The sequence below is a fragment of the Drosophila rhopaloa genome, unplaced genomic scaffold (assembly GCF_018152115.1).
Source record: "Drosophila rhopaloa isolate 14029-0021.01 unplaced genomic scaffold, ASM1815211v1 contig_3, whole genome shotgun sequence".
Classification (NCBI taxonomy): domain Eukaryota; kingdom Metazoa; phylum Arthropoda; class Insecta; order Diptera; family Drosophilidae; genus Drosophila; species Drosophila rhopaloa.
This window is the reverse complement of record NW_025335123.1, coordinates 23,427,088-23,446,016: the sequence shown is the minus strand read 5'-3', so window position 1 is coordinate 23,446,016 and position 18,929 is coordinate 23,427,088. Positions and strand designations below refer to the sequence as shown.

Here is an 18,929-nt window from a genome sequence, read left to right as displayed (position 1 = left end):
GGCTGCAAAAGTTAGTCAAACTAATGGATTATACGAAAAGCTTGGAATGCAGAAAGTTGGGCTCGACTTGCGTGCGTGAAAAGATTGCCGGGGTTTTGCCGCATTCCCTTCCTTTCCCATTAACCCTCATCGATATACCTGTGTTTAATCAGAGGCGTTTTGGCTTGCCAATTGGCGACTTAATTGGAAGGAAAGGAAATAACAGTGAGCGGCCTTAAGCAGAAACATTTGGCATTAATTGCCGGGGGCGTAGCAAGTAGCAAGTAGCAAGGGGGCTTACTGTTTCTCAGACACTTCAGACTTCAGACTTTAACAAACAACTTTTACAACTTTGTGCCACACAGTCGCAACAACAACGGGAGCGGCAAAATCACACGGAAAATGTAATTTCGCAGCCACGAATGCAATTCCCGCAAACAAATGGCTCACAATGGGTGCAGTTAACCCCCGAAACCCCCTGCTTAACCCCATCCGCCGAAGGAGGTGACTTTGGCCATTAGTCGGTTTAGGTGTCGTTTGCCGCGCTGCTGCAAAGTTGCCAACGAATGCCGCACTAAAAGTTGTCTTTCTCTCGATTGCAAAATAGATGTTCATGGGGAGTGTATAACGCTAGAGGGGAGGGGATGCCCAGATCTTGATGGCTTGCAATAGCTGTGGTTAAGAGCGTAAAAGGGTTCCTGCCCATTCACCTTTAACCGATTGGGAATTGCTTTGGTTCAAATTACTTTTTTAAAAGGGGCATGCTGGTGCATACCATTTAATTGAAACATTTTTTATCCAGAAGAAAAGTCCTATTTGCAATGAGCTGGAAATGTTTAACGCGTAATATGGTCTATATAGTTTCATTTATTTGTACTGTACCGTATACATTAAAATATTACGTATACGTACTGTACTGAATATAAAAAAATATTACGTATCCGTACTGTACTGAATATAGAAAAATATTACGTATACGTACTGTACTGAATATAGAAAAATATTACGTATACGTAATAGTTGCCAATCATAGAAAACATATATAAGTGTTTAAAAACTACATATAAGATGCTGGCGAGTATAAGATAAGTGAGACTATGTAATGTACAGTAAAACATTACGTATACGTACAGTAAAACATTACGTATACGTACAGTAAAACATTACGTATACGTACAGTAAAACATTACGTATACGTACAGTAAAACATTACGTATACGTACAGTAAAACATTACGTATACGTACAGTAAAACATTACGTATACGTACAGTAAACATTACGCATACGTACAGTACACCATTACGTATACGTACAGTAAAACATTACGTATACGTACAGTAAAACATTACGTATACGTCAACGTTCCCCATGATCCCGCACTCACATCCAAATCGAAATCCAAACAGTATTGGCTTAATGTTATTTATTTTTGACTTCTGCAAACATAACATGATACAACCAAGTAATCCTATACCAATTTAACCTATCGTATCACAGCCTTTGTCCGACCATTTAGCCGCACTCTCCATGGATGACTTGTGGATTTGTTATTACGTCCATTTTTATTTGGCTTTCAACTCAACTCATATGTGTTTTGTCTCCTCATTTGGGTTTTGTTTTGATTGCAAAAAGTTAATTAAAAATTTGTTGTAATTGAATTTTATTGCATTGTTTGTTTGCATTTTGTTTTGTTCAATTTTTTTTCGCAATGCTTTGTTCGAGTTTTGTTTGAGTTGTTCTATTTTTTGCTGGCCTTTTTGTTGTCTGGCCATTATGCCATTTGTTGTCATTTGGTTTTTGCCTTTGGCCGTAATTGGATTATGGAAAAAAGAGTTTTAATTAAACCAAATGAAGCGGACCGGCGGCGAGCGGGGATCGAATCAGATGATAAACTCCGGGAGTCGGGGATCGTCGAAGCCGTAGCCATCATCGCATTCCTGTTCGGGAGCCCAGGGATTGCGGACGATTTCGAAGGTCAGGGGCGGCGGCAGTGGGAGTACGACCTTCACCTTCACTGGCTTTGGCGGTGTTTCATTTATCGCGGGAGTGGAAGGAAACTCCATCATTCCATCGCCACCGAGTCGCCGGCAGTCGAAGAGATCAACCAAAAAGCCCAGAAACATCCCCACCACTCAACTGATTTCGAAGCACTGACCATATCGCAGGGTTTCCGGATAATACACCCACCCAATTGACGTCCACAAGTCCACGCCCCACAATCCACAAATCGACAGCACAGCTGCGTTCGCAGCTGAATTAAGTAATCAAAATTCACAAATGGATGGATTACCAATCCTATCCGCACCACTCCCCCCGCAAGTCCCTCATCGATGTAAAAAGCAAATGACAAAATTAATTAAAATTAAAATTAAATGTCGCTCGTTTGGCGTTGATTAAGGAATGCTATCATGCATTATGCATAATACATTATATCATATTTACTACATCGGCATTACGTAACCCACCGTTCATATAGACGCGCATTTATGTACTTATGCATTTATATTTGTTTCTGTATAGAATGCACATTATAATTACATTCATGCCCGACCATAAAATTCAATGGGGCTAAAACATTTGCATAACGAATGCAACGACCCCCTTTTTCCACACCCCTGCCCATTGATTAAAGCACAGTAAAGATGCAAAATAGTTGAGTTTTTTAAGAATGTTTTGAATACTCTTTAGTTTTTAGTTAGTTATCTAATCTGGATATAGAGAATTAAACAAATTATTTAGAAGTATGACACTTTTAAACCTATTTTTAGAGAACTAAACCACAATCATTTTGAGGTATGACACTTTAAAATCGGATGTCGGTAAGAAAAGTTATTTGCTTGGAACTGCTGTTTTTTTTGCCACTTTTCTGCAAACCAATTTTTTGAAAATTTTGGAATGGGGTTACATTGTTGAAAATTACGAAAAAACGACACAAAAATAATAACTAAAGTGAAAACACAGTAATATCTCTAGTAAGAGTATAATGCATAGCAAATGGCGCGTAGCAGGTCCAACAATTCAATATTTTTCATTTTCCTTGCGTTTTTTTTTTTAATTGTTGTCTGTCTCGCTCTTGCCATATCGCCTTATCGCTGTCCTGCTCGCCCGACGCCTGGCCTAACGGTTAATTTAATTACGGCACGAGAGAGTAAGACAGAGTGAGGAGGGGACAAGGACATGTACCCTGCAATGACAAAAACAATTTGCAATCTTTTAATCAGACCCACTCACTCTTCCGCTCTGTCCCTTTCCAACATCACACTTTTCAACAAGCTGAAGAAGAAGAAGCAGCTGCAGTTGAGGAAGACAAATGAAGGCCATTGCTCCACTTCCACAAGTCTTTTGGGAGGAATTTCACTCCACATTTCACACTTTATGGTTTCCATTTGTTAATATTCAGTTGGTAGCATTATTAAAAGAAATATGATGTCAAAATGTTATACATTAACTGTACTTCTTCAATATAGATTTCCATATACGACTTTCAGTTCCAATATTTATTTTCAACTTTTGAGCTAGTAATGATCCCCACTTCTTTTCTTTAAAAATAATCAATTCTTTATAATATGTCTGCATTATTATTCTGCTCTTTTTGCTGTTTGGCTTTTTCCTGCCCCTGATGAAGCTTTATTGGCATTTTCTTTGGTATTTAAGTCGTACGTTCCTTTGTTTCTCGATTCATTTTGTTAACTTTTTTAAAGGTTTTTAAAGTTAAAAACTCTTTCATACATTTATATACGTGCCAGATAAAACGACTTTTTTGTTATGATCATAAAACTTTCAACCAGATCCAGACTGCCATGAGTAAATTTTCAACAATTTGAAAAGATGGTAGATATCTCATAGTCTAGGGATTTTTCGTGTTTTTTTCAGCTTTAAAAATGCTTAAATATTTGCATGCACTTGAGTGTCTAGCAGTCGCTTTACTTGAATTTATGGTTTCTACTTGGCTCTTGGTCTCTGCTCTTTTGCATTGTGCATAATTAAGAGATAGTAACTGGTGCGTGCTAAGCGTGTACCTCCGCCTACTTTTCCCCCGCTTTTCCCCGTCACTTGCTTAATGGAGCTCCATATTAATTGCCCAGCATTAAGGTTTAAAGCCCCTTCCACAGGGGGGAAAGTGGCGCAGATAATACTTTGCAGAATGGCCAGCACAAGCAAGTTGTGCAAAAAAAAGTTGGAGTGCGAGGAAGGGAGATGAAAAGCAGGTCAACTACGACTGCTACTGCCAAATTCATGTCAATTGCATGAAGGCCAGGCCCATACGCACCGTGGCCCCCTAGACGCTCTCCATTCGCCTTTGCGCTTTCCTTTTTTTGGCTTTAGGTCAAGTGGAAAGAACAACCACCACGACAAGAATAACCACAACATGAAAAAGTAGGTTAACATGGGTTAAGGTGTGTCATTAACTTGCCACAAACACACACAGAAGGTTAGGCCCTGCGGCAATTTCCATTTCTTGCTGAATCTTTCCTCCACACGCATGCACAGCTAAAAATATGTATGAACTATTGCTAAAACTTGGATCAAATCAATACATTAGTGAGTAAAACGACCATTTCCACGAAATGCTCAAATAAGTACTTAACCGTAGGGTTAAAAAAGAGAACGAAAGCAAACGTTTTAAATACCCTTTTGCAGTCTTAACGAAAATTAACAAGTCTCAAACATTGGAATGCCCTCTGCAAGGGTATACAAAACAAAATAAACATATTGTATTGTGTAAATACTTAACACAAAAGCTATACTATTTCTCTTTAAAACATAAATTATTCGTGATTAAAAATGCCATAGCTGACTGCAATAACAATAAAAAATTTTGTATCATTGTTTATGTGTAGAACCCCAGAAGCAGATTTGCAATCCTTATTTGTCGGAATACAGCAGGCGTGATGACTTTGAAGGGATATTTCACCACTGCCGTCGGCGGCTGCTCATTACGGATAATGTGCCAAGGGCGGATGTTGTACTTGCACCTGCACCTCCACCTGACTGAACTAATTAGCAGCTTGGCGGCAAAGGCAGCTTAAGGCGGCTGCATCCTGCAGCAATGTTCCATCTAAATTGACACAAATTGGCAAGAGGTAAGAACATCATGGCAATCAGATTAGACGATGTCGTCATCGCATCATGTGCGATGTGTCTTTTCCCTTGCTTTCCTTTTTCCAATACACCCACAACCCCCCAAAACCCCCACCGCCTTCTTTTTTCCGCTCCAGAAGAAAAACCAGAGGCAAAGGCAGCTACGCAACGTTTTTGCTGCTGATTTTAATCATGACGCACGGATTAGGACTCAGGACTCAGGTTAAAGATTAACAATGCCAAAAGCGAGCGAAAGGCAAGGACAAGACAGGATCCCAAAAAGGATGCTCAGCTAGTTAGAAAAAAACATTTGCTCACGTCACGCCCACTATTAGTTAGAACGCTCCTGACGGATGGAATGGATTGGTTGGGACCGTGAAGTGGAAGAAACATAAGATAGGATAAGCCGATTGTGAACAGGGAGTGCACTAAAGGCAGTGCAGAATCAAGATCAAAGGGGGCCAACTTTAAGGATAAGTGTGGAAAATATTTCAAGAAGAAGGTACTAGTATATGACAAATAAAATAATAACATATAATTATAATAAGCCATAGTCGAAGATGAACACTTACCATTCTTATCAAATATTCTCCCTTAATGAAATTTTTTTTTTTTTCGAGATTAAAATTTTTTTTTTTCATTTTGAAATAATAACGCTTACCATTCTTACCTTAATAGAATCTATTTTTTTTTTCGAGATTAAATTTTTTTTTATTTAATTGTTACTAACTGGGTAAATACTAAACAGAAAAATGAATTATGTCAGCAGCACATAATAAATATAAACTATAGAAAAATTATATAAATTGAGCCTAAGGATATGCGAGACATTTAAGTATAGCATTGCTGGTAATCATTATATAAGAAATCTTAGAAGAGCGGTTTAAACACCTCTCAAGTTGAGTGCATTATGTGTGTAAAAAGTTAGATGAACGCACTCAAAAACCAAGTGGCATATGAAAAGAATAGGAGGAACGATTATGGCTGGCGAGATATCCCAAAGCTATTACCAGTTGATAGCGTCTGAAGGATTCAACCCAACTCGAGATAAGGACAACAAAGACAGTCGGGGAATAACAATTAGTGCATACTTTTAGGCACTAGGAGAAAATAAAAAACGAAGACAGACACAAAGAAAGGAGCTGAAAAAAGCTCGAGTCCGCGCAATAATCACAGCCAAGTGCTGCATATTTATAGGCGCAATCAAGTTAATTGCACAAACAGCAGCACCAGATAACACAACAAAGGAAAAGGACTTCGACTACCTTCTTCATACTAATTAACTTAATTGTGGGCAGTTAGACGAGTGCTTGTGGCTCCTCTCCACGCTAAAAGTAATTGGCACTCAAAAGTTGAATGCGTTCATCGGGAAATATTCATCTACATTTCGTCCAAATAATATTTGCCTAGCTGGCAAACTTTTGCGGCCACTTGAAGGAATATTATGCGGAAAATAACTTGAGCTCGATTCATGATTTTTACTTAGAAGTTGCACGGGAAATACACTGAGAAAGTCGTTATAGCCATGTTGGCATTACAAATGAACTTGAAATTTGTCTTTAACGTTCTTTAATGTCTTTGAAATTAGCAAAACCGAATTAATGAGAAAAGTGCGGTGGTGAACAAGAGGTCCGGCAAAGCTCTCAACAAATCTCTTAATGCTGAGTCCAATCCTGTTGGAGTATTTTCATTTCCATTTCAATTTCAATTTTCAGTTGGTTTTTTTCGGTTGAGGGACTTTGTTCTTTCCCATCGCTCCATGCATTCTATTCTGGAAGAGGACTTGCTCCTTTTTCCTAGTCCGCCGCTCTGTGGTGAGTTTCAATGATCCTTGTTAGAGCTTCTATTGCTTGCATTTTCATTTTCATTCCCTTTCTCATTTCAGACTTTCCCTGTATTTCATTTTTAGTTTTATGCATGAGACGCTGCTTAGTTTTTCAGTCGGAAACCCATGCCTATTCCGCTGCTGTTCATTCCCCATCTCAATCCCATTTTTTTCGCCTTCCTGCTCCGGTCCTTCACTTCATCTTCTTCTTTGGCCATTTGCGCTGTAAATTGTTTGCATACAATACGGCAACAGTGGAGGGGAGGGGGAGGGGGGGTCTAGGTCTAGTTCGAAACCCCAGCCATTTGTTTTGGGTCTTAACTTTTGGTGCGGCTTATTTGTGCGGCCAGATTAAGTTTCAAATTGATGTGCGTTTTGAGTCGTCCAGGAAACGGAGCCAGAAACAGAAATGGGAATCGGGGGCTGGTTTGGCCTGTAAGCCGCTTTGATGGCCAAACTTTAATTTGATCATTCTTTTCTGTTGCCTCTTCTCTATTTTCAGAAAGAGCCGATAAGCTAGTTTTTATGGCTCGATATCTCGGGAGTTTCACACGGAAACGGCCAAGCTAATCTGCACGGATTGTTGAGTCTGCAAAAGGTTCTAGAGCGAAAAGTAAAATGCTGTGCGTGATTTGCCAGGGAAAATTTGAGATGTCCCAAAAAGTGTGACTTTTTTTTTTTTTTTTTCTTATGAAACGAAGAAAGAAGTGTGATCTTTAAAATGTATTATTAAACACAGTAATTACAGTAGTATAACCTTTTCATACAGCGGAATAACAATCTAATAGAGTGGACAAAAAAGTAAGGTATAATAATTTATTTAAATAACAGACGTCCAAACCTTTTTCTTTATACACTTGACATGGGATACGTGATCCATCCCTCATAAAAGTCTAGTGCGACCTTGACATTAGCGAAAAATGGAACACACTCATACAGAAGTCCTATTTCCTCGAATCCTCCATTGAAAATGCCAGCTCAACTGTGACCTTTGATCTGATGGCTGCGCTAAGTATTCGGCAAAGTTTTTTTTGGAAAGGGGAACCGAAAACAGGGAGACACCTGACCATTTTACGGGGGACATTAAAAAGTTCCTAGCTTCGTTCTTTGTGAGTTTTTGCGGCAAGAAAAACTTGCGTATAAAATTTCCATATCAGCAATTTTATTTGCAACAATTTGGCAACACTTTTGTGTGGTGGCGAGCGGGTGGTGCAGCTTTGGCTGCCGGTGACGTATCAATTTCCACTTGATTGCATTACAAAAAAAAAAGGGGGAAGTGGGAAAAGCGCGGCAAAAGTTTTCCTTTTCTACCGCTTTTGTTGTTGGCGCAAATTAAGTTTTTGGGCTGCAAATGCGATGTTTGCGGCAAACGAAAATCGAAAATAAAGTTAAAAATTTTACGTTTTACTTGGGTGTATGGGTGTATCTGGTCGTCGTTCCCCTTTCCTCAGTGTCGGAGTAAAAAAGTTTGCGGCTGCGGGAAACTTTGGCGAGTGTAAAAGTTTACAATTTCTGCACACAGTTCGCTCGCTTGCCTGCGTCCAAGTTTAAAGGTTAATGATACCACAAAATAAGTTAAGGACCCCCCGAAAATACACGCAGGGTGCGAACGGGGATTCTGGGTTTTACAACGAAATAATGCCCCTGATTGGATTTGTGCAGTGATGCGGCCACGTTCGCTGTATTTGCTACGTGCTGTTTTTCGGGGACAAATTGCCGGTGTGACCAGGCGGTGTGGAAACGCCAATGTGACCCTGCAAAGGCGGCAGAAACAAATTACTGCAATTATCGACTGAAATATTTATTTTATTTGTATCTATCTATGCCATAAATCTATTTACTTTGCACACCAAAGTTAGCCGTTTTTAACTTTACTGACTCAAGCTGAAGCACTTGTCGTAGGGATCGAAGTCCAAACTCATTTGTGAGACAAATGGGGACGGATTCGTCTGAAGTTCTGTATTCCCTTCTGCAGCTAAAGGCTGTTTCATCTGTGGCTCGACCGAAGGGAAGGAACTGGGGGGCGGTTTAAATTCCAATTTAGATATAGCTTTAGCTGGTGAAGAACAGCTCATCTCAGCCTCACTGAAAGGGCAGCAGGCTCGAAGAGCTGTCAGCATCATGCCCATTCTAAATCTTACAGTGCGATCGACTTCCTCGGTGGCCGCTTCAAAAGAAAACTGCCCACAAATATTTAACATTTGGCAACATTTTCGCTAAAGAGCTGTTTCCGCAGATGGTTTGGCTTATGAGTGGTAAAGATAAGAACTGGTTTAAAAACATTTCAGAGGAAAGGTTTGCTATCTTGGTTTTTTTTTCGTATAAAAAAAGTGTGTGCCAACGGGTAAGTCATTTTGGTTTGTAAACTTTTAATTCTAGTAAAATAAATTTGGGAAATACCATAGCTTCCATTTAACCATGAGATCATTAGGTAAATTCCCAAGTTAACTCCAGATTATTTCAAAGTTTCTTCTCCTTTGTTCTGCCTTGCCCTGCTAGTATCCCTTAAACTCAATTGTGCGAGTAACAAATGGCAATCCAACAGATGTCAGTGAGCATGTTGCTCCGTCCTAATACCATTCCACTAATGCCCATCCCGCCCCTTTGCCACGCCCAAGCTTACACACAAGAGGGTGTCTGCCTTCGGTTACATTCCATCCTCGAGTTTCTCCTTCTTGTTTATTGTTAGCTTAGTGAACATTTAATTGTTGTTTACATTTGTATTTTGGTTTATTTTGCAGCACTTTGTAGTCTCGTCCCTCTGTACTTCCTTCTCCACCGCGTGTTTCTTAATAAGATTCTCACCTAAACAGGGAAACCGGGTGGAAATGGAAAACGGCGGGAGGTGCGCGCAAAATTTACATTTTAATTAATTTTAATTAAAAAAACAGAGCCAAAAAATATCAAAAATAAAATACATTAAAATGCTTCCCTACTTCTTTCCTGCCATTGTTATTACTTTACTTCCATTTCTCTTTATTCTGTTTTTAATGGCAGGGCGAATCCGATGGGAAGCGGTGGCAGCTGTCAATATACAATTTGAAAGGATTTTCACTTTAAGCATTTAGATGAAACACAAAAAAAAACGACGAGAGTCACATGAAAGAGAATTCACCAGGTAAAAAGTATGTGAAAGATTATATAAAGGTTAAAGTTGACTGTTCGCCAGTATTAGATTTCATGCAGGGAAGATCCAATTCTTCACCTAAACTAGACTAAACCAGAATAGGAGATTAAATATATTTCCTAGAGTTCATAGGTTAGAGAATCCCCTTGAAAGTTAATCCTCAGAGAAAATAAAACCAAATAGTCCAAGTTAAGCAATATATTATTTTAAATTGTACACATTCATTAGGCAAAATCCGTTTAGGCAAGGGACACAACCAACCATTCACTCAACGTCCAGGAGAGCATAGCATAGGTGAAGCCCTCTAGATGTCTGTTGAATGCATTTTCCAAAACACAGGACAACAAACAAATTGCGGATGCACTTGAGACCCCAAAACAAATCGCCTCTGAAAGCTGGACAGGCGGAAGAGGAAGTGCTTCATCACAGGGTGTCGTCGACTCCTTCCGCTCAGATCCATCTTCCTGCCCCACAATTGTCGCACGTAATTTGCTTTTTGGTATCTCAATTTCTGCTCTCCAGGCACTCGAGTGTTCGAGTGCCAGGATGTTTGGATGTTTGGATGTTTGGATGTTGGGATGCTTAGGTGGCTGCAACGAATCAAGTTCTGGCATATGGCCTGTCAATGAGCTTTGACGTGTGGCAGGCAAAGATAAAAGGATGTGCAACAGTGTGGCAGGACACCAAGTAAACACGAAACCCAAGCGCAACGAAACTGGACCAAATCATGCCTTGAAAATGGAGGATGAACAGCTTCATTACGAACACAAACCACTGTGTTTGTAAACTTTTTAAATTTTCTTTAGCAATTTTCCATTTCCCTTCGTAAATTGTGATGGGTAGATTTTTGTGGCTCTCGGTCCAGAGTATTTATCTTTCATTTTTCAACACACACACACACACACCCATTTATATGTTTCGCTTCTGTGGGGAAACATTTTGCGCAAATTGAAGTATTTACCTTTTTGGTCAAGGCAATGCAGGCGGGCCACCCATCTCCTCGACTTCTCCATTTCAGCTTCATTTGCTTTATGTAAATTTTAGCCCCCCACTCCGAGCCACTGGGCCACGGCAAGCTTTCAGTGTTATTTCCCAGTGCTTTTACGGACCTGCCCCCTCTGGAGCTGGAGCCACGTTCCTCACCTGTCAGACAGTTGCCACCCGGGCGCAGCCATTTGTCTACCACCCCCCACCCCCCTCACCGCCACCCATTCTGGCCCACTGTCCGCTGCTGTTGGCTCAAACAAAACGTTGCGTAAGCGTTTGCCAAAGTTAAACCCGAGCAGCATCTAGCCAACTCCCCAGCAAACTGCAACCCGTGGGAGAGCACTAACTGACTATCGCTTACTGGCGCCGCACATGTCTGCACGTTATTTCTTCAACGCTTTTTTGTTTGGTTCAACCTTTTTTTTTTTTTGGGGGGGGTTTTTGTCTTGGCTGGAAATTGCATTGAGCTCCAGCATTTTTCCAGCCACGCCAGTTCCCCAGCCTCATCAGCATGGCCCCAAACTTGAAAACCCATTCCGAAAACTCCAACCCTTGCCATCAGCATCCATTTGTTTCTTGAATTGCGGCGTGTTACGTTTCATTTTCAATTTTCATGGCATTTGCCTCTTTCTATTGGGTTTTTTTTTCGGGTGGGGAAAACTGAATTTGATTTTAAGCTGGAAGTGATTTTGAGTGGCAGAGTGACCATGCTATGAACATAGAAACGGAATTGGAAAAATAATAAGAACCAGTTAAAATTTCAATTTCAATCGACTTCGAATTTAATATAACAATATAATTATTATATAAGTATTTTAGAAGTTGGACCATTATTTTGGAAGTTAACCAAAAACACACATCAGCCCTTTCCAAGGGGCCAGTGTGACCATGTCATGTAGCGGAATTGAAACGGTTAACAGGCTTGCAATGGAAATTTCAACTGCAATGACAAGCATCGATTTCCGTTTTGCCGAACAACTCATTCCCTCGATTACCGAAAAGTCCGAAACAACTTTTTTATTAAGTCATTTCATCGTTAGCCGAAATGAACCAAAAATAAAAAGCCAACGGAAGAAAGAGACAGCGCAAAAAAGCGGCTGGAAATATAATCATAATAAAAGTGAAATTAAATAAAATGAAAAGTCATGAAAAACATTTGCACTTGTTCAAAAAGTAAGTACAACAGAATCGTTTCGTTGAGTGGGCGGAAGTGGGCGGAGGGCGGCGGGGCGTGGCGGTGTCCATTAGTTGAGCGGGAGCGAGTGAGACGGCGATGGCAAGCGAGCTCTGTCATTAAATATTTACTTGGCGCTCCCATTTCTTTTACTTAGGCAAAGGCTCGCCGAGAGTTGCGCTTCCATCGCATTCCATTAGCCGACTACTTCCCCTTCCCCTTCCCCCATCGCCCTGCTATATGTATATATCCGCTTCTGGGCCAGAAGCAAGCCAGATAAACATAACCGTTTCGTTTTATGAGCAACAATCATTGCTTTTGATTGCCATCCTGATGGCTTCAGCTTCCAGGACCCGAGCTCCTCCTTCTTATCCCGGCGAAGGTGTAAAATGCCGCATTGCTTAAATTTTTTATGGCTCACGCCTGCCACTGCCCCCGCTGTGTGGAAGGGGCAAGGCGAGTGGCAAGGACTGGGCGCCCGTTATTGTGTCGTTCCCATGATTGAAACTCATTTGGCCGGTCCGCCTCGCCCACCACATCCCCGATTTTCCTGGCCAAGTGCCAAGTGGCAAGCTCTTCAGCCTCCGCCGCATTCCTGTTAAATTGATTGCAGGGCAGGTGTTTGGAGGCAGGATGAGGGGAAAGGAGAAGGGACGTTGCATGTCAGGCAGGACAGCCCGAGCAATTGTTGCTCTCGATTTTGGATTTTAACTGTGATGGGCTCATTAGTTTTGGTTGCGGTCTGGGGCTTGCCTGGGAAATTGGCAACAATTTTCTGCACTACGTAGCGTTAAGTTTGCGGCTGAAAGCATCTTAAGTTGTGCATAAGGAAAACACCTATGTAGATTATTTTGTTGCGGTGGGTGCAACAGAAGTTCAAAATTAGTTGAGCTCTGATATTGGGGCTATTAAGTTCTTTATACCCTTGCAGAGGGTACTATGATTTCACATTTTAATGTATCTACTTTCTACAACAGTGTGACCATGCTACTCACCAGAATCAAAAGTATTTAGCAGATGTAATATTTTTTTATCGATGTAAAGAATATGCCCACCCGTAACTTTCCTGGCTTTCAATTAATTTGATGCATTGCGTAATCGCTGAACATAAGCAGCGTTGTTGAGAAATGTTGATTAAACTCCTCAGGAAAATAAGACTACAAAATTGACGAGATTGATGAGAGTCAACTATCGTGTGACAACTTATGGCCAGGACGAAGGGGAAAATGGCTGCAGGGAAAGCGAAAAGACTTTTCTGCGGAGTTGTTTTAACTTTAATAACATTTCCTACACATTAAACTGAAACTTCCGAACGAATCGCAATGCGTAGTGAAAAAGAACAAAAACGGAAAAGCAAACGACGACCAAATCCAGGATTTCAGAAAAAAAAGGCGGATGGAAGGACTCTGCTGCGTTGGCTTCCTTTTTAATTTCCGTTTTTATGCGTTCGCCCCACGGCGATAGCGTTGAAGTTGTTGTTGTTGTTGTTGTTGGAGAAGGACCTTGGCAACAAACACACCTGGCTGATGCTGCAAATTAGTGCCTGCCACGCCCACTGCTGCGGCTGCTGCTGATGATAAGCATAAAATTATCGACACAAAAGCAAAATTTGTGTAATAAAAATTTTAATTAAGTGTATTTCTCGCTTCTTTCGCCCACAGCTCCATCACACGATGGATCCGGATCTCCGGACATGGACACGGCCACGGATCCCAGCTATCGCTGTTGGAAATTTATGCAAATCGCTTTTTGCCCACCAACCATCATCTCCTGTCAGTGCCGCCCACTGAATTAAAACTGAAGTGTTTCCAACTGCAGAGACAAAGGCAAACACGCACCACTCACGGCCAAATACACAGAAAGAAAAATGGGTTTGACACGACAATCAATTGCATTTTTTCTACCATCGAAAGTAGGGATTTGTAAAATGCTTATATTTCTGGTGCTATTTATGCATCAAAACTCTGGGAAATAAATACATATTTGACCTTGCGAGTTTCATATTGATATTGAGCTGCTTTTTTTTTTTTGTGTGTAGAGACCCAACGCAGAGACAAAGCGAAATCGACAAAGGCAGCCGAACGATTAACGCTTTTAATGAGTACTAAACTCGCCTTCGGAATTATGAGATAGCAACTGCCGGCGGCAAGGGGGCGTACAAGGAGCTGGGGGCGTGGCAATGGCAAGACGCCCCAATCGGACCAAGGGGCGTGTCTGCCACGGCGCGTGATTGCCGGCGGTGAATAAGCCAACGATTTCCACAGACATACAACAGATAAATACAAAAAGGCAGGGAAGGCAATGGAGCAGCTAAAAACCGAGGGCTTTTGGGCAGAAGGACATTCAAAAGTTGTGTTTTTAAGCCCAAAACTCTTGCAATTAATTCTATTGATAAAATAAACTGTCTGTAATATATTTTGTTTTTTCGGACTCTAATAAACTAGCTTAAAACTTAAATTTTATATATATATTTATCATAAACTAATAAGGCAATGCTATTCTCGGCCTAAGTAATACAATAAAGCCATCGTTTCTAGGATTAATCTTGCAATCCCGACTTAATTCCCCGACTTTCCAGTCTTCAGAACAGTCCAGTTAATTTATAGGGGGAGATTGCTTAAGCTCTGTCCGAGCAGGTGGAATAAAGGGGGACAGGATGCGACAGCTTCTGGCAGGACAAAGTGAAAGCTGGAAAATTTATGCGTCGCCATTTCAAGTCAATAAGCGCATTTGTCTTGTCGGTCATCAGGACAAATGCACCGAGTAAATTCTGGCTAAATTTATCTAAAGCACTGTTGGAATGGCGAAAACAAAGCACATATTTAAGCATTAAATAATTGCTTTGATTGTATCCGAAACACACTGACATAAGAGTATTTTACCTGAGGAAAAACTTTCGTTTTCGGAGTAAATTGTCGATTTAATTTAGTAAGTTAGTGGTATTAGCCTTTTCTCTGATGAACATAATATATGTAGATTCTTAATTTCTCGCTTGGATAATCCACTTTAATCCCACTTTTTCAGTTTGCTCGTGAGCTTAAGCTACTTGTCTTCCCGCTGAATTTGATTCTTTTCACTCTCCGCCACTGCAGACTACATTTCATTTCCACTTCGGTTTTCAAGGCTACGTGCCAACAGGCTGCTGGATGAGGAATGCAGGATTCACAGACGATGAATCACGGTGCAGGAGCAGGAAAAGGACTCTGTGTGTGGCTAGTGAAGGACCAAAGGACGGACTCACATCGTCTCCTTCGTTGACTATTCAAATTTCAATCAGATGCATTTTTCTTCTTGAGAGGAGCAGCCTTCGAGGGCGGGAGGGGGGTGGGGAAATGCACAATGGCAGACCAGGGAAATTTCATTTTGTTTTCCCAGCCCCCCATTGTTGTGGCCATAAAAAGAAACAGTTATTAGGGCGACCTGTCCGGCAAAGAAGAGAAGAGAGGGGAGGGGGCCGAAGCACCATCCTTAGGAAGATTATTATTATTATTGCCATTACTATTATTACTGCCAGTGTGCATATACTTTTTGCTGGCACTGTATTACACTTATTGTTATTTTCATGCTCTTCCCTTGGTTCAATTTCATTTTTTGGCAGTTGCAACTTTGAAAAACGGTTGTGGTAGTCAAATCTATAGAATCTAGAGAACAAGGAGTTATCTGATGTACAATTATACTTGTATTTGTGCTGTGCAAGTCTATTGGTAAATTTTAAGGGGAATTCAGAATACGAAATATCGATAAAACGCTTTTTTTTCATTAATCAAGTAACAATCATAGTTGGCGCTATTTGTAGAATCCAAATTTTGTTCAGTTCAAGCCAGATTGACAATCGACTATCATTTTAAAGCATAAAAGTATATATTCATTTTGTGAAACTCCAATAAAAAATCAATCAAAATTCATTGATTTTTTAAAGGTCTTGCAAAAATAGTCAACATAAAAGAAAACTTATTAAATAAAGCTTAGTATTACTTAAACTTTTTGGCCCTACTTTATTTTCACTCGCATTCCTAACATTTATTTTGCTACCTACTTTTCCTTCATCCCCAGATTTCTCGCATCCTTTTTGTTTTGTTATTCTTCCGCTTCGATTATTTTGCTTCAGTCCGTTACGTCCTTGTTGTTTTGTAGCTAAATTAGCTAAATTGCTTATGGCAAACTCACGTAGCGGATGCTACCACCCCCTCGCCACCCACCCAAAAAAGTGGGGATGGGTTGGGGTTGGGGGGTGGTTTGGAATGCGGAATGAAAAAGGAAACTCCAGTTCAGCTCCTGCTTCAGTTTAGTTTGCTTCAGTTTTTCTGGCGACTTTCAGCTGGTTTTTGTAATTGTTAATCGCAGAAAGTTCAACATCATTTCACTCCCAAAACGCCCACTTTAAAACCCCCGCCCTTTTTTTTTGCTTTGCATTTAAAGTTTTCCAAAAATCGTTGTGCGATTTTTGTTTCATGGTCCATTTGGTTTTGGCTTTCTAAAGATTTTGTGTGGGTTGGGTGGGAAATCTCCTATTTTGCTGGCTACAACACCCTCCTCCTCATTCACCTAACCCCAACTTCTTTTTGTGTACGTGCAGGTGAACGCATAATTAGGAAAATTCCTTTGTTGTTCCTTTGGTTTGAGGGGCTCCGGAAAAACGAAACGAAAGGAACGCAGCTTTCACTGGAAAAAATGTTTATTCGCATCTGTCAGAATAAATTCTAACTTCTATAAAAAAGAAAATTTTAAATTTAGATTTATATATTATATATCTTTTTTTGGAAAGTTCAGTCATCCATATTGATCTAAAAATTATAATCCCATTTGCAAGGGGATTTCCCTTCAGATATTTTATTTGATTTCAAAACGAACGAAAATTCAGAAGCTGCAATTCTATAATTTTCCATTACAGTGCATGGACCAACCACTTTCAGTTGAGTGAGTCAAAGTTTTTGCAGCGAAAAAATCTCATTTGTTTACACTCGCATTGAATCAAAGCGAACATTTAATACCCGCGAAAGCGGAAAGCCCCCAACCTTTTGCTCACCCTTGTGCCTTCTCCGGTTTCTCCTCATTTCTCATCAATAGAATTTAATACCATTCGTCTCACATTTCCAAGGACTTACGAACCGAAAAAGATCCAAAGGACTCACCTGAAAGACAAGAAAAAAGGGAGAGAATAAGACGAGATGAGCGGAGGCAGGAAAATCAATGTGTATCTTTGTGAGCTGGTGAAACGGTTAACAAGTCGTATGAGTAATTTTACGAGGAGCAAAAGGAAACTTTTTACGCCGAACCCAAAAGATATGCACTAAATGGCTGCCGCACACACAGCATTTTTATTTGCGCACGCATAAAATGCCATTTCTAATTTACGATCTTCGACGGGACTTTCCCCCGGGCGACTTTCCCTGTTTTCCCAGTTTCCCCTGTTTATGATGAATTTTCGTTATTTTCTTTTGCTTTATTGTTATTGTTCTTTGTTTGCTGTTTTGCTGTATTGCTGTATTGCGGATTGTAACCCCCCGCCACACGGCATTTCATCAATTTTCGATTTCAGCTCCACACCTAAAATTATGCAATAAAAGCCAAGGCCCTAAGACGAAAAAGAGGGGAAAGCATCTAAAAGTGGGAAAGATTTCTTCTCTAATTAAATCAACATAAAAGCACCAGATGTAGATGCGCTCTTCCAAGTGGCAGAAACAGAAATTAATGACGTGGAAATTGCGCCAACACGCATCGAATGTTTTTTCTCTTTTTTTCCCCCCAGATCTCGTACTTTCTTTGTTGCTGCTCATTAATTTTTGTGGGAAAATAGGGCAAAAAAATTAGGGAGAAAATAAGATCAGGGATATTTCATTTCATTTCGTCTAGGTTTGATTGGATTACTTTTAATGCGAGTGAAAAAGTTTTCGCGGAAGCACAAGTTTAAAATATAAGAGTGTTTTCCTTCAAAACGCATTTATTGGGACTAACTTTGCGTAATACTTCCCAAAATTGTTTAGGCTTTAATTAATGTAAAATTTTTGATTTATTCAAGCAGTCAATGCTTTTAATCAATTTATTCAAATAAATTTCTCGTTATTAATTTGGTCAATTCTTCACCTAAAAATTCCTTCTCGTTTAAACGATTTTTTACTTTTTTACGCCTTGCACTGATACAACCATATTTCCGTTTCCTCCTCCATTTCATCCCTTCGTGCGAAAAATCCCAAAAATGTCTGTTTGCATTTTGTTTAATCAATTTAATGAACCCAAAAACGCAAAATTTTTCATGCTTCGATATGCCGAAAATTTGTCAATTGCGTCAACCCTCGAATCTCTGCCGATTCTCAAGCCCCCCCGCAAATTTTGAAGGGGGGTGTACGCACGCTGCATACATAAATCAATTTCAATTAACGTTAATTAAATACGCATTAAGTGGGCATGACCACAAAAGCAAAATACGGGGGCAGTGGGCAAAAGGGGGCGACGAACAACCAAAAAAGGGGGTGGATTGTTGTCAGGGTGCTCAGGAGAAAAGGGGGGGGCGGTGGGTGGTGGGTGGTGTGTGGCGTCAGGGCGCATAAAAAAGGAGATTGAAGCGAGCGAATGAAAAACGCAGATTGGCATAGAAACCGAGAAAGCCCCGAAAAACATGCAGTGCAAATTGAAAATGGAACTGCGTGAGCCACCATATGCCCAGCCTCCCACCTCCCACCACCCACCACCAACCCACCACCCCCTTTTACGCTCACTATTCTACGCGTCCGTTTTGCGGTTATGCGCTTGGCTT

At 40.5% G+C, this 18,929-nt stretch overlaps 2 protein-coding genes across 10 annotated transcripts in view; both read right to left on the bottom strand.

The window, feature by feature from the left end:
• The window catches only part of LOC108049688 (uncharacterized protein CG43867), a 103,310-nt gene that overhangs the window by 28,115 nt on the left and 56,266 nt on the right, over positions 1–18,929 (bottom strand). The window lies entirely within an intron of this gene.
• On the bottom strand, positions 1,861–2,103 carry LOC108049694. Its single transcript, XM_017130962.1, has one exon. The coding sequence runs from the start codon at positions 2,101–2,103 to the stop codon at positions 1,861–1,863; it is 243 nt and encodes an 80-aa protein (XP_016986451.1).